At 46.1% G+C, this 15858-nt stretch overlaps 1 protein-coding gene across 1 annotated transcript in view; it reads left to right on the plus strand.

Moving 5' to 3' along the window:
- CFAP47 (cilia and flagella associated protein 47) overlaps window positions 1-15858 on the plus strand; it is a 2216809-nt gene that overhangs the window by 1121382 nt on the left and 1079569 nt on the right. Inside the window, exon 48 of the mRNA XM_069204610.1 lies at window positions 782-955. Coding sequence (XP_069060711.1) covers window positions 782-955 — 174 coding nt within the window. The remainder of the gene's footprint in view (window positions 1-781; window positions 956-15858) is intronic.

The raw sequence follows: 15858 nt of genomic DNA on the forward strand, positions 1-15858 counted from the left end.
AGCTCCCTCAAAATAGGCAAACTAGATATGTTGTGGCAATTTGTCCCTGTATTAACAAAACATTTTGAGCTCTTAAGCTAGTTTGGTATTTACTGAGTGTCCTCCGTGATGCTCAAAGTCAGTCCAACTTGCTTGGCTGCACACCTTTCCACTAACTGCCCTTTCAGATCAGCATATGGCCAAACTTTTCTCTAAAGAAATATGAAGTTATGAATGATAGAGGTATAAAGCTCTCTTTCGAGGTACTGAATTCTGAGATTGACTCACTGTTGTAGGTTTTTTTTTCGGAGCAATTTTGGAGATTGGTTTTAGGAAGCAACTATGCTGATTACCTTCTAATTTCACCTCGTGAGTTAATTATAATTTGTATTTTTTGAGTGGGTTAAACTTCGGTTTAAGTGTTTCATCTCTGTTGTAACGTAATTTTCTGTTATGTGTTTTACGGAAAAAGCTTGGAAAATCCATATGGCTATATGTTTTCCTATACTAATTACTAAAACCAAATCTAAGTGAGGTCCAAATCACAGCCAAATTATTCATTTTAAATCTTATCTATAAGGGCTCCAGTGCAGTACAGTTTATTAGTAAACCTAAAAGACATTGTAGAATACGTGATTTCTTAAAAATAAACCTTCACCTTCATGAAGGTATAATTCACAAGGTGTCTTTTTAACAAAAAAACACAACTCTTCAGTAAGACATCTTAACACATGGCCCTATGTGACAGCAGAGCTTCCGCCCTCCTCAAGTAATGAGACATTTAATTGTGTTTCTTCCACAGGGCAGGCTTGTTCTGAGAAATGAGACAGATGGCACAGAACACATCTTTAGCCTGAAAGGTGTTGGTCAGAATCCCGTGGCTTTGGATCATATTGTGATAAACTGCAAAGTCAAAGAAGTTACCCAGAAGGTCCTTATGGTTCCCAATTACACCAACAGCATGTTAACGTACAAGGTAACATTCAAGAGTTTAAAACACTTATTTGTTGAAAAGCGCCCACAAGTTGCAGGTTTTTATACACGACTTGGTCGTGTTTACTGCTGCAGTAATTGTAAGAGGCTACTGTTTGATGAAAATATATTCTAAAATACGTTTATCTCAAATCTGTGTCGTTCTGTATCTTATCTATGGTTAAATATTTAAATGTGTTCGGTGCATTAAGGCATTTAATAATAATTCACTAATTTTTTGGAAAGCATTCTTATGTCTAATAAGGCATCATGGCATTAGCATAACAAGCATTGACAAAGCCAAAAGGTCTCGGCTATACAAGAGGTATTGCCTTTGGCAATGTGTTTTGCCATGTTGTGCACCAGTGTGGCAGCTGTTCAGCATGGCTAACAGTTAGTGGTGTGGAGTTGGAGAGTAGTGTATCATAGAATGGATTTGTTGGAGTGTCATAAAGTGTAGTAGGGGGAGTAGTGTCGTTGAGGGGAATAGAATTCAGTGGCAAAGTGGGGTGGAATAGGGTGGTAGTGGGGTGGATTGGATTGGCATAGAGTGGGATTGATTTGCATTGGGTTAGAGTGAATGGAGTGGAGTGGAGTGGATTGGAGTATGCTGGTGGATTGAAAAATGGTGAGGTGGATTGGATTGTTGTGGATTTGAGTGGGTAGATGGTTTGGATTGGAGTGATAGGGGTGGGGTAGATTGGAGTGGGGTGGGATTAGATTGGAAAGGAGTGGGTGGATTAGATTGAAGGGATGTGGATTGGATTCAATAGATTGGAGTGGGTTGAATTGGATTGAACTGGAGTGGGGTGGATTGGATTGGGGGGCTGGGTGGATTGGATTGGAGTGGGGTTGACTGAAATTATATCGGTTGGCGTGGATAGGATTCAGACAGAGTAGAGCGAATTGGAGTGGAGTGTTTCAGAATGGGGTAAGTGGAGTGGATTTGATTACCTTGGGGTGGGGTGGATTGGATTGGAGTAGATTTGATTGGAGGGGGGTGGATTGAAGTGAGATTTGCTGGATGGATTGGATTGGATTGCAGTGGGGTGGACTGAACTGGGATGGGATGGGATGGGATGGGATTGGAGTGGGGTGGATTGAGGTAGAATGGGGTAGATTGGAGTGGAGCTGGGTGGATTGGAGTGGGATGGTAAAAGGGGGGGGATTGGAGTGGATTGGAATGTGGTGGAGTGGACTGGAGGGGGTGGATTGAGGTGGGGTGGATTGCTTTGAGGTGAGGTGGATTAAATTGCTGTGGTGTGAATTGGATTGGAGTGGTGTAGATTGGAGTGGGCTTGGATTGGATTTGAATTGAGTGGATTGGGGTGTATTGGATTGGAGTGGGGCGAATCAGAGTGGGGCAGATAGTTTTGGATTGGAGTGGAACAGATCGTTTTGGATTGGAATGGGGCAGATTGGAGTGGGGTAGATAGGAGTAGGAGATTATTGGTTTGGATTGCAGTGGCAGCTGGCGCAAATGTCAAGGAGGGGTAGAGGGAGAAGACGAGGAAAACAATAAAAAAAAAAAAACAGTTAGCGTTCCATCGTTCTGCCCGCCGTCGCCTCCTGCCGCATCGCTCCTCTGCTCCTGATGGTCTCCCAGCATTCACTGGAACACCAGTACAGCCTTCCCAGCAATCCTGGTGCTACTCCCAAGCTTAAACCTAGCATGAAAGCAGCATCAGGTTAGTCTGAGCTGCTTGGCCTGCCACTCAGACACTGCCCTTGGGTCTGTGCCGTTTCTCTAGCCCGGCTCTTCAACACAGCCGGGTTGGAGAAACCTAAGTGCGCACGTGTGTTTGGCTGACCTAAAAACAGCCAGCGAAACACGTGCACTTAATGCACTCCACTCCCCCTCCTAGTGGCCTAGCCCTGCCCTATTGTTTTATTTTTCATCTGCTGGCTCTTAACCAGGTGGGGTGATGCTCCCCTGCCATTGCGGAGGAGCCACCCCTGGATTGCCGTATGGTAGATTGTTTTGGATTGCAGTCGGACACATTGTATTGTATTGGAGTGGAGCAGATTGTTTCGGAATGGTGCAGATTGTTTTGGATTGGAGTGGGGCAAATTAGATTGGGGTGGGTTGGGAGGTTTGGAGTGGGGTGAGTGGTTTGAATTGGAGTGGGTCGGATTGGATTGGGGTAGATTTGGGTGTACTGCACTGCACGATTATGCATTATAGCATCATTTCAGTAATTACACTTAATAAAGAAATAATGTTGCTTTACAATATTTAGAACAAGTTAGTCGATGTCTTTTGATAAGTGCCCACGAACAAAAACCAAAGAAAACATGAGAGCAAATTGAGAAAAGACGACCTGACCAAAAAAAAATAGAAAGTTAACTATAAAAAATAGAACTTTGCAAATTTTGTTTGTCCTGCTAGGCATGTTTTTGCTAGTCACAAGCCTTCTGTTTGCAGGCCACTAGAATTTCAAAATCACAATATAGTACCTCAATCACGACATGGACTGATTACGTTGAATCAGTCAGTGCATAGTCCCTGTTCTACATGGAAGAATGGAAATGATGCTTGGCCTGCAGTGATGAATTGCGAGGCTGTAAATAAGAGTGCCACGCAACTCAGCAAATGTTAAGTGACACGTTCTCCAAACCCTTTAATGTACACAACAGAGCCTAAGAAGTGAGATGCATGCGCTAGCACATGCACTCGTAGGATTGTCCCTAAAAAAAAAAAAAATGGACAGGGCAATACTCCGAGGATCAGAGTACACTTGCAAAGAGCCAGCGTTTCAGTTTTTTTTAATCAAATGAGATGGTACTCCGTTGCAGGAGTGAAAAGGGTACATTGTACCAGTAGTTAGGTACCTGGCCTCCAAGGGTAAAGCCCCCATCATGGTTTGTTTTTGAACAAATGAATCCTCAGAGATTGTGCTAGGCTGGACCAAGAAAAGCCAAAATCGTCCACAGAAACATCGGATTTCACATCACTGAAGCAATCAATTGTCAAGAAAAGAATCTTTCTTTCACTAACTACATTATTAGGTTTCACTTAATGGTGCTTGGCAAATCACATGCAACATACCGTAAGGGATTGGGGCGCTTGGTCTCTAGAATTGCTTTGCTATTGGTTAAGATATAGAAATATGAGTATGGGTAAGAAATCGAGTTATTATTTCGAGTTATTATTTCTCACGATGCTAATTCATTACCTTATTCCGTTGGATACCAACTGGTGCTGATAGAAACAAAGTTCGTTTGTAACAAGCTTACTTTGAAGCAGGCATTTGTTGCAATCATTGCGTGATCCACATCTGTGACTGGCTAGTTGATGGTGATATCCTTGTTTTCAAATGGGAGTTCGCTGTTATTACAATGTTTTACTCAATGGAAGCAGTTTTCAGCAAATAAAAGAAAGATACTGATGTTTGAGCATGTAAAAGAAATTAAAAAGGGCCTATTTAGTGGTTGCTAATTGTGTTACCATATGGCGAAACCGTAATTTGGTGAGTAGGAATGCAAACATAAATATTTAGATTGTTTGCTGCAAAAAGATTGGAACAGTGGTTTTGGACCTGGGCTTTAATGTAACAAATCGGGAAGTTCTGGCAGCTTTTCTCTCCATTTGCTTCCCTTAACCAAAGTCTTTGATAACAATAGTTTGTAAATTGAAAATCCAAGACTGGTTATTAATAGCCATGTTCACAAGTCCATTTCCATTGCAAGTTCAACATGTGCAATGATGTATGAGTGCAAATTCAATTTTACATGTGGTATCGCTTTTGGAATTCAAATTACTCACACGTAACATTACTCGAGTGGTGAAATATAATTTATGAATAAATCTGCTTCTATTGCTGAAACATAAGGATGCCCCGAAAAGTGGCATGCTCGTTGATACTCATACAACTTTCCAGAACTCTCTCATTGGAAACGGTCAGAGATTTCATCCTGTCGAGCAGGGGACAATTTGTCTCCAGGGTGGGAACTGGCTGAAAACACCCCCCAAATTGTTGGGATTGTGAGAGGAGGCAATGCCCACAGGTAAAAACCGCAACTGAACTAATGCAAAACCTTTTTTTATGTCCAGCAGTACACTGTATAAAATTACACAAGCAGAAATAACTGAGCCTGAAAGTAAATGTGAATTCAAAGTTGTACCCAAGTACTCCTGGAAAGCTGCAACTGAAAGCTTTCTGGAGTACCCTTGACATCTGTCTTTCTTCTGCAGGTTCATACTTGATTTCACCAGCAAAGTGTCTAAACAGTAGCTCCCCATCACAGCTGGTCCAAGAAATAGTCTGGCATTTCACCACTTCTGAAGATACTGATGCCTGGAGTACCCGTATCTCTTGAGGTTGAAAACATTTGGTCTATTATGAGTTGGGCCCTGAGGGTCTACTAAGAAATAATGACTTACTGGGGAATCAATAATTGTTGGTCCTGTTCCCTCTTTAATTATGCATTTTGGCCACAGCTTTCACCTAAAGTTATTGGCTGCTTTGAGCAGCTGAAATCTCTGGTTAAAGGTAAACCGATCTCATGTGTTCTCACAAATCACATAATCCCTGTGGGGTGGTAACTGCTAAATCTGTCCTCATCGGAATTAGGTGGCAACTCATAATGAAGGCAGAAATTAGCACATATAGAGCTTTTCTACCTCCTTGCAGTTCCTACCAAGTTTGATATGTTAACAGTTTATATCTACTACAAAATTTTTGTGTAAAACATCATGTTGTTTGCATTTGAACGGTATCTTATGTGGTTTTTAGTTGTATGTATTTTATTTCTAATTTCTCTCTTTCTACGCATCCAAAATACTTTGATTCTTCCAATCTGTGGTTTGTCTCTTTCAGATGTCCCTAATGTTACATTGACCCTCTAGTAATTATTTGTGTTTGTTGCGCATCAACTAACTCTCTTCCATTCAGAGATGCTCAAATGGTGCTTATGTATTACTATGGTAAAACAAATATCTGATAGAGACTTCCAGATTCGTCACCTTAGAATTTCCCCCAGGCGTTAGACTGGATCCGGAGATTTTTCTTCAAGCAATACCTGTGCGCGTCGGTAGGTGGCGTTGGTGGACTCTGCGGGCGTCGTTGGCATCATAGTCACCGTGATGACATCGGAAATAGTACATAGACGCCGCCTCAGTGCAGTGACGTCAGTTCTTTTCTTTCCGCGCCCTGATCCGAAGAGAGCTACCCTGGTCTCTTTGACCGACTTTGACCCTTTTGTTGAGTTTTTTGAGAGTTTTCTGATGCGTCAAGGATGTCCCCGAAGACCAGTTTCAAGACTTGCGAGGACTGTCACCGCATGATGTCAGTGACGGATCCAAATCAGGTTTGTTTGTGCTACCTGGAGCACGACCACGATCCGAAGTCGTGCTCCGAATGCCGGACCATGCACCTGAAGGCCTCGTGGGAGCGTTCTTTCAAGCTCATGGCAGATCGCCACTTGACTCCGCGTAGGTCCCAGTCTCGCTCGAGTTTGCATTCCCACCATTTGTCTTCCTCCAAATCTTTGGGCACAGGTAAGAAGAAGTCGAAGAGGTCCCGTCGCCCTTCGACTTTGCCCCGTAGCTCGTCTGATGCGACGCGGGAGGATCATCGAGGCTCAAGGCCTCCATCCCCGGAGCCTGCTTCTGGATCCGCTCCATCCTTCCACAAATTTCCAGGAGTCGGAGCGACCACCTCCCAACTTAACGAGTTCTATGAGGTCATGTGCCTCATTTTTGGGGAGACCGACACCGGTACAGTGCCTTCGGGCCCAAGGTCGAGGGGTCTTTGGGTTCCGCACCGGCGACTTCGGCTCCGGCCACGAGGTCCCCTCCGGATCCGCTCGCGGATCCACAGCGACGCCGGTCGTACCACTGAAACCTTACTCGGCGCCGGTTCGATTGTCGACGCTCCAGACATCGGTAGTGTCCACTGTCGACGTGGACCCAACCCGATCCTCATCCCCGATGACTGAGTCAGAGTGGCGTCGCCTCTTTCCTCGATGGGGCCTACTCACCCCAGGTCGGATTTGGACCCTTTTCCCTACGGGTACGAAATTGGGGAAGGATTGGAGGGGTCCCGGGACCCTCATGAATATCAGGATTACCCATCTTTGGACTGGGCACAGGAATTGGGCAAGGCCAGTGGACTTGACACTTCTCCAGATGCTGGCATGCTGTCTCCTCCTACCGTGGCTACGGCGGAGGGAGTGACTTATGCTGTGGTGGTCGGTAGGGCTGCAGTGATCCTTGGCCCTGAGCTACCTACTGTAGAGGTCAGGTCCAATCTCCTGACGGAGGTGCTTCAACCAGGGGCTACCACATTTGAGCCCCTTTTGCCATTCAATGAAGCCCTCACTGATGTCCTTTTGGATACTTGGTCCAAACCCAGCACAGGGGCTCCTGTGAATAGGACTATTGCACGCCACCATCATCCCGCCCCAAACAACTGTAAATTCCTGTCCCAACACCCCACGCCTGAGAGTCTTGTCATCCAGGCTTCCTCTTCCTCAGGCGCATTCCCTTCCGCACCCCCGGATAGGGAATGAAACAGTCTGTAATAATTCGGGAAGAAAATGTTTTCTTCCTCCAGTCTCGCGCTGCGGCGGTTAACACCGCATGCCTTTTGGGCCGCTATACCCACTCTCTGTGGGATACGGTTGCGCAAGTTCTGCCACAGATACAGGAGGAGGCCTGTGCTATTGAGATGCGGCAAAGTTCACAATCCAATGTGGGCTGGACACGACCAACTCTCTGAGCCGATCGGTTGCTATGATAGTGGACTTGAGATGCCACGCCTGGTTGCGTACTTCTGGTTTTTCGGGGTATGTCCAACAGTCTCTCATGGACATGCCCTTTGATGGCTTCCATCTCTTTGGAGACAAGGCAGACTCGGTCTTGGAGAGATTCAAGGATTCCTGGGCTACGGCTCGGTCCCTTGGTCTTTCTGCTGCCCCTCGCCCCCAGCAGTCTGCTTTTCACCCCTTTTGTGGCCACGGAAGGGGCTCCCTGTCGTGTCCCTCACCCAGCCACCGTGCCACCCATGCTGTTCAGCTGCTGCGTGGCCGGGGACGCGGAATCCTATGAGGGCATAGGACAGGGAACCAGAGGTCTGCCCAGTCTACCCCTGCCCCCGCTCCAGCCTCCAAACTCTCCTAGTCCATTCCCTCACTCCGATCCAGTTGGCGGCAGGATTCGCCATTGCCTGCCCCACTGGGAACCCATCACTACGGACACGTGGGTTTTCCAGATAGTTTGAAAGGGCTATTCCCTCCCTTTTGATTCTGCCCCACCGGCCATGCCTCCATCACTGAGCCAACTTCCGGAGGATCATTTGGCACTTCTCTGTCAGGAAGACGTGGCTCTCTTGTCCAAGGGAGCTATAGAGAAGGTCCCTGTGCCAAAAGTAGGTCGTGGTTGTTATTCCCGCTACTTTCTGGTGCCAAAAAAGGACAAGGGATTACGTCCTATCCTAGACCTTCGGGACCTCAACTACTTCCTCAAGAAGGAGAAATTCAAAATGCTCACCCTGGTACAGGTTCTGTCTGCCTTAGACCCAGGAAACTGGATGATAGCCTTGGACTTGCAGGACGCTTATTTCCACATTCCCATCCTGACCGCCCACAGACATTAACTATGATTCTTGGTAGGTCACGAGCACTATCAGTTTACCGTGCTCCCCTTCAGCCTTACCAGCGCCCCTAGATGTTCACGAAAGTGATGGCGGTGGTTGCAGCTCATCTGCGCTGGTTAGGGGTTTCAGTCTTTCCCTACCTCGACGACTGGCGATTGAAGGCAGACTCGCCCCAGAAAGTCGTCTCCCACCTTCAGACTACAGCGAGCATCCTGCACACGCTGGGGTTCACTATCAATGTGTCGAAGTCCGACCTGACTCCCCCTCAGATGCTCCCTTTAATCTGAGCTGTTCTGGACACAGTGCAGTTTTGGCATATCCTCCAGAAAAGCGAGTCTAAGATATTCAGGCTCTGTCTTGGGTTTCGTGAGACTGACTCAGAGGCTGCTAGTGACACATGCCAGATGGCATATGCGGGCTCGGCAGTGGGACTTGAAGTTCCAGTGGGCGCAGCATCAGGGGAATCTCTCCAACATGGTCCAGTTCTCGGAGGGGACTGCGAAAGACCTGCAGTGATGGCTTTCAAACCAGCATTGGGTCCATGGCAGATCCCTCTCCCTTCCCCAACCCGATCTATCTATATTGACAGATGCGATGCTTCTGGGTTGGGGCGGCCACATGGGAGAGGCGGAGCTCAGAGGCCTCTGGTTTCCTGCGGAGTCTGGGATCCATATCAACCTTCTGGAGCGCCGAGTGACCAGGCTTGCATTGAAAGCATTTCTTCCTTCTCTCAAAGGGAAAGTAGTGCAGATGTTCATGGACAGTACTACTGCCATGTGGTACTGCAACAAACATGGCGGAGTAGAGTCCTGGACCCTTTGTCAGGAGGCACTACGCCTCTGAACATGGCTGGAACATCAGGGCATTACCCTGGTGGTTCAACATCTGGTAGGTCCTCTCAACGCCATAGTGGACGAACTCAGCCTTCGATGAACAGCCAATCACGAATGGTGTCTCCATCCGGAGGTGGCGCAAGGTCTCTTTCAGCAGTGGGGAGAGCCTTGGTTAGATCTGCTCACCTCTGCAGAGAACGCACAATGTCAGCTGTTTTGCGCGTTGGAGTTTCCAAGGTGGCACTCGCTCGGAGACGCTTTTCGTCTCTAGTGAAACTCCGGCCTCCTTTACGCCTTCCTGCCAATACCTCTTCTGTTCAGAGTTCTCAGGAAGATCAGGAATGACCGGGCCCAAGTCATCTTGGTGGGTCCGGACTGCGCACGGAGAGTATGGTATCCAAAACTATTGAGTATGGCCATTGATTCTCCACTCAGACTGCCTCTTCGGCAGATCTTCTGTTGCAGCAGTAGTGGATGATTCTTCACCCGAATCGGTCCAGTCTCCACCTTCATGCGTGGAGATTGAGCGGCCACAGTTGATGACTTTTGCTCTTCCACCCAAAGTCTGTGATGTTATCTTGGCAGCCAGACGTCCCTCCACCAAAATGGTATACGCCTGTCATTGGCCTAAATTTGTGGCATGGTGCACCAACAAATCTGTTGATCCCCTCTATCTGAGGTTCTTTTGTTTGTTCTTTCTTTGGCCCAGCAGGGCTCTGCTTTGGGCACCCTCAGAGGGTATTTAGCTGCCTTTTCAGCCTTTCTTAGGTTACCTGATCAACCCTCACTCTTTAAATCTCCTATTGTGAGTAGATTCCTAAAAGGTCTCACCCATTTATTCCCTCCCACTCCATTTATCATGCCTCAGTGGGACCTCAATCTTGTCCTTACTTATTTACTGTGCATTCCCTTTGAGCTGATGCACAATTGCCCCTTACTGCTCCTCACTTTAAGGACTGTTTTTTTTGTTGACATCACTTCTGCTTGCAGGGTGAGTGAGCTTCATGCCCTTTCGTCCAAACCTCCATTCTTGTCTGTGCACCCTGACAAAGCACACTAAGGCTTCCTTCTTTCCCAAGGTTGTTACGCCTTTTCATGTAGGCCAGTCCATCACCCTGCCTCCTCTTAATGCACCCCACATCCTTCCCATGAGGAGGAGATACGCCATCGTCTGGACCCAAAAAGAGTGTTGGTGTTCTATCTTAACAAAAAGAGTGTTGGTGTTCTATCTTAATCGTACTAAAGATTTCCGGGTGGACGATCAACTCTTTGTTGGGTATGTGGGTGCGAAGAAAGGGAAGGCGGTGCAAAAATGTACCATCTCTCAATGGGTACTTCTTTGCATCAAGATGTGCTACGCTTTGGCCAAGAAGCAAACCCCTGAGGGCTTGTGCGCTCATTCCACCAGAGCGACTGCTGCTTCCACTGCGTTAGCACGCCGGGTTCCTTTCCTGAATATGTGCTAGGCAGCTACGTGTGCATCTCTGCACACGTTTGCTACACATTACTGCCTGGACAGTGAGGTCTGTTGGGACGGCTGCTTTGGTTGTTCGGTCCTGCAGGAATTTCTAGTATGAACTTGGATCGCAGCCCAACTCCGAGAGTGGCATTGCTTGGGTATCTATTCTAAGATAAGGAATCTGCAACTAGAAGTCTCTATCAGATGTACAAGTTACTTGCCTTCGGTAACGAAATATCTGGTAGAGACATATTCTAGTTGCAGATTCCTTACCGACCCACCCATCCTCCCCGCTTCCGAACTCATTTCTAGAGACAGGGATTCCCCCTTTCAGGTCCTTAGCTTTTGCACACCAATCTCAGTGTTCTTAGCGTCTCTGCGCTTTGGCATGCAAAGTCGTTAAAAGAAACTGACGTCACTGCACTGAGGCGGCGTCTATGTTCTACTCCTGACGTCATCACGGCGACTATGACACCAACAACGCCAGCGGAGTCGACCGACGCCACAGGGTATTGCTTGAAGAAAAATCTCTGTATCCAGTCTGACGCCTGGGGGAAATTCTCAGGTGAGGAATCTGCAGCTAGAATATCTCCACCAGATATTTTGTTACGGAAGGTAAGTAACTTGTACTTTAGGGGCTGACTAAGAAGTGGAGTGGTATCCATGGGATTCTGCTTTGCCAAATTTTGACTGGCCCAGTGTTCCCAAACTTTGACTTCCTGCTTCTACGCACACCATATCGAATTTTACTGGCCAGAAGATCCATCTGGTAAAATTGCTTTGGGATTTGGCTGCGAGTGCAGCTCGGCCAATCCCCACCCTCTGCCCTAACCCTTGCCAGGCCCTTGGGTGGACAATGTAATGCTCGTGAAAACATGGTAATGACCTTATCAGATGTTCCAAGGAGAAAAACCTGAAAGTAAGGAGGGTAGTTTGCATGCCCACCAAGACTTAATATCTTTCTACCTGAAAAACTCCTTGTGGTGAAGGTGTGAAGAATTGGGATCCTTTCAAGATGCGTATTCCCAAGCGTTTGCTCGATTTATAAAAATCCTTCTGAGATTATGAAGCATATTACATCCATTAGTTTAGAACCCGGAGTAGAAGCAAAGTTACCATTGCTAACTCATGAATTATCTTTTGACAGGAGTTTTAGTAATGAGCAAAGTAAAAAATATCCATTAAATGTATCTGATACAAAACAGTTCATAAAAAGGAGTCTTCCAAACTAGCTCATAATACACAAAGCCACACAGTTGTAGTGCTCCACTTCAAATGTATCTGGAGTGACACCCTTATGCCCTTATCGTGAACTATTTTAATAATAGATGGTTTCTCTTTGCAAAACATATCCTTCTAAAACATTACATTGAATGTGTTTGCCCTGTCATATGTTGTCAGTCTTTCTACAATGCATTATACCGGATACAGTACAATTTAGTCACATTTTAGATCATGTTGCAACAAATATTTCCTCATTTGCGCTAGAAAATAAACCACCACGACTTTTCCCAATGAAAAATGGCAAAACCCTGGAATATATCTGGCTATTTCCAACTAAAGCAAGCATTTGATTGGAAAATGTACTGAAGTGTTAGTAAACTGAAATGCATCCACCATAGTGCACTGTGGGGGAATGGTGCAAAGAGAGAGAGTGGTATAGTGAGGATTACCAACAGGTGCAACGAGCTACTTCAATTGACGGATGGACATGTGGTTGCTTCAAGTCATATTTTAATCTGCATACATGTTTGTAAGGTTTTATTATGCTGCACGGAGATGTAACCGCCTTGTACACGTTTGTGATTGAGCGGATGAGTCTGAATATTGTATGTGTGTTATGAGGCACTTGTTTCTGATTTTATGCACATGATGTATAGAACATTCTTGCGCCTGAGGACTTCTTGGTGATTTGCGGGTTAGTAGACGTAGACCTAGGATTGGTTTTAGTGTGGTTTATGTCTTTCTTGAGCTCAAGTATTGTATGCAGAGCCCACTACTTATCTTAGTTTATATGCGAGCAGTCTAGGGAGAGGGTACCACCATCCCCCAAAACCCAACCTTTTATGTGCTAGGACGGTCAAACACACACAATTGTTGGAACAGAGTGGCCAACAGCAAATGTATCTGAAAGAATCTTGGACAATTCTGGTAAACCGGTCTGTGAATCAAACACAAGGGTATATGTTTTACATTTTTGTGTGCAGTGAACCCATACAGGGATGCTAGGGTCTATCACATGGCCAATAGAAGTGTGAACCATTGCTTAAGTTGGAATCTGGGTGCTAACTGGTTTGGGTCTGAGCTTACCTCTGTTCTTCTGTCCATCACAAAAAAGCTCCTTTCCATTTTTTTTAGGTCTGATTGTGACTGCTTCAGGATCCTTTCTGATCAGCCTTCATCACCTATTGCTTTGTTGAAGTGTTAACATTTGGATCTGCCCACAGGACTGCACATATAGAGTAGGGCATAGTTTCATCCACCTTCAAGGGGCTGCAGCTCTCCCTACATGACAGCCAAGGAAAGTGAGCTGAAATTTCATGTATACTCCAGGGGGCTGAACAGTGGCGGCTGCCACTGAATGGGATGGCGGGGGTTAGCGGTGGGGAGATGGGAATAAAAAAAAGGGGAAAAAAATCACTTACCTCTACTACAGAGACAGGTTCGACTCATCCGTACTCTTCATCCATAAGCACACAGGCTTCGAAACTCTCCTCCAATCACGATGCTGCTGTCATCAGCATGACAGCAGTGCTGTGATTGGTGTGAGCTCCCTGCTTCGGCGCTCACACAGGGAGTTGCACACTGTGCACTTTTTCCGTCCTGCTGTGCAATACAGCCGGGTGGAGAAATGTAAAATGCGCATTTCTGTTTGGCCGGCCGATCATGTCTGGCCAAACACACATGCACACTTATAAGCACCAACCTCTCCTCCCTCCAGCCCCGCCCCACTCTAACCTTGCTCACTGAAAAATAAAATGATAATAACTTTTTGTTATTATCATTTTATTTTTCCTTCCCCTTCTGATAAAAGTAGGGGAGGGGATGACACTCCTCTGCCTTGGTGGAGGAGCGGCCCCTGGGTCTGAACTCTCCATGCACCTTAACTGGCAGTGTGTGCTTGTTTAGGGAGGAGAGCAATGAAACTAACTGCTTTCAGTAAACAGTCCCCTCATACTGCCTCTCCAGACAAATCCGTGCAGAGTACTGATTCCTGAATTTACCTACCTCTTGATGTGGGGCCGTGAAAGAGCTGATGAAGAACAAAAAGAAGAGCGAGGAGACTGAGTGTCCTTTATTACAAGAACTCCGACCTTTCACTTGAACTTGGACAAAATTATAGATTGATGAATTCCTAATCACAGAATTGGAACCTGGCTTTTCTCTTTCAAATTCAGCTCTACTCCGTTGTTTTCATCAGTCTTGGAAGCGTGTCTGAGAGTGGCCTGAGCCATGCCAACCCATCTCCTCCTTTCACTATTGTTGACTAGATACTGTCTTACACATCATGCAGCTACTATTGAAGTGTGAAGCATCACTTGACATTTGCAACGAGAGAAGGAGGCTTTCTGTCCAACCTACCCTTAAACACTGACTCTTTGTAAGTGGTCGTGTTCCATTTAGGAGCTTTGAGTGCACTGATGTGAAGAGATGCAACACAGTGTGAGCGAGGGATGGCCTATGCACCTTCCTCCAGCAATTGACTATTGTGATATTGGAAGATCAGGCCCATAGTGGGTCCTGCAAAGCTCATCCCTCCGCCTTAAAGAGCCCCAGGTTTAACCAATAGAACTACCTGAATCCTATTTGTTGCAGAAGTCCTCTTGCCTTCCTGAATACCTACTGATCCCTCCAATCTTCATGCTACCATCTTCTACAATGACCATGCATTTTTCACCCCTCCGTCCCCAACCCCGGACTTCCATTTGGTCCCTGCAAAATCCCCTCCAGCCACAGGGCTAAGACCTAGGCATTGACAAGCCCCTACTTTCAGCGTCCAGATTTTATTAATTCTTCAGAAAGTTCCCACTCCTTCATCCCCAGAGTTCCTACATGGGTAGTACTGAGCCATCGCCCTCAGCCCCAGAGCTCCCACCTGTACTCTGCAGACCTCTCCAACCATTGTACAGAGCCACCAACTGCACCCCCAGGGCTCCTATTGTTCTTCATAGAACCTCCATCATTGTCCTTGGAGCTCCCATAGTCATTTGGTTGTGCTTACTGGTCACACCTGAATGCATATAGAACCTGCATCTCCACTTTCTGAATTACAAACGATCCTTGTGGAGTCCCTCTGTCACAAATATCTAGACTTTGTGCCCTCAACAAATCAGCAAAACACTACCTTCAATACCCCTAGTCCGCTGTATAAATGCACCCCCAAACCTCAAAGAAAAGCAACCAATCCTAATGAGGGTTATTTGAAGCAAGGGAATACATCCTTTGAGCTTAAGGACAGTTTTTTATGTCCCCAATTAAGGCACGAATGGACCATATGAAAATATGGAGGAGGATGAGACGTGGAACCTCGTTGTAGACAAACGTGCCACATACTGGACAGTGTAATCGGTGTACATTTACAGCCTCAATTTAACACGTGTATTGTCAAGGCCTGATGGATCTGACTGTCATGTGTACGCATGCAGACAGCATATGAGCATGCCGTGCATTAGATCAAGTCAGACCTATTTGGTTTGCCAAAGCTTCCCCTATCTGTGAATGTGTTGGTTAGCCTTCACACGTCACGGTTTTTAGAGCCTCACGAGAACCTATGAGCACAATGAGCTGTGCTAACCTTTGTATGCACACATAAACACAGTGTGTTCTTTGTCCCCACATACATTTGGGAAAAGTGGATTGGTATGGACGCAGCATTTATAACCTTTAAATGTAATCACTATGAATGTGATGTACTGAACTTGCTTTACACACTTTATTCAAACACCAGTGCTGCCAAAGAGATTTCCAAAAATCTGCTTAATCGTGAGAACAAAATATAACATGCATCCATCTTGCA

Source organism: Pleurodeles waltl, chromosome 8 (genome assembly GCF_031143425.1).
Source record: "Pleurodeles waltl isolate 20211129_DDA chromosome 8, aPleWal1.hap1.20221129, whole genome shotgun sequence".
Lineage (NCBI taxonomy): Eukaryota > Metazoa > Chordata > Amphibia > Caudata > Salamandridae > Pleurodeles > Pleurodeles waltl.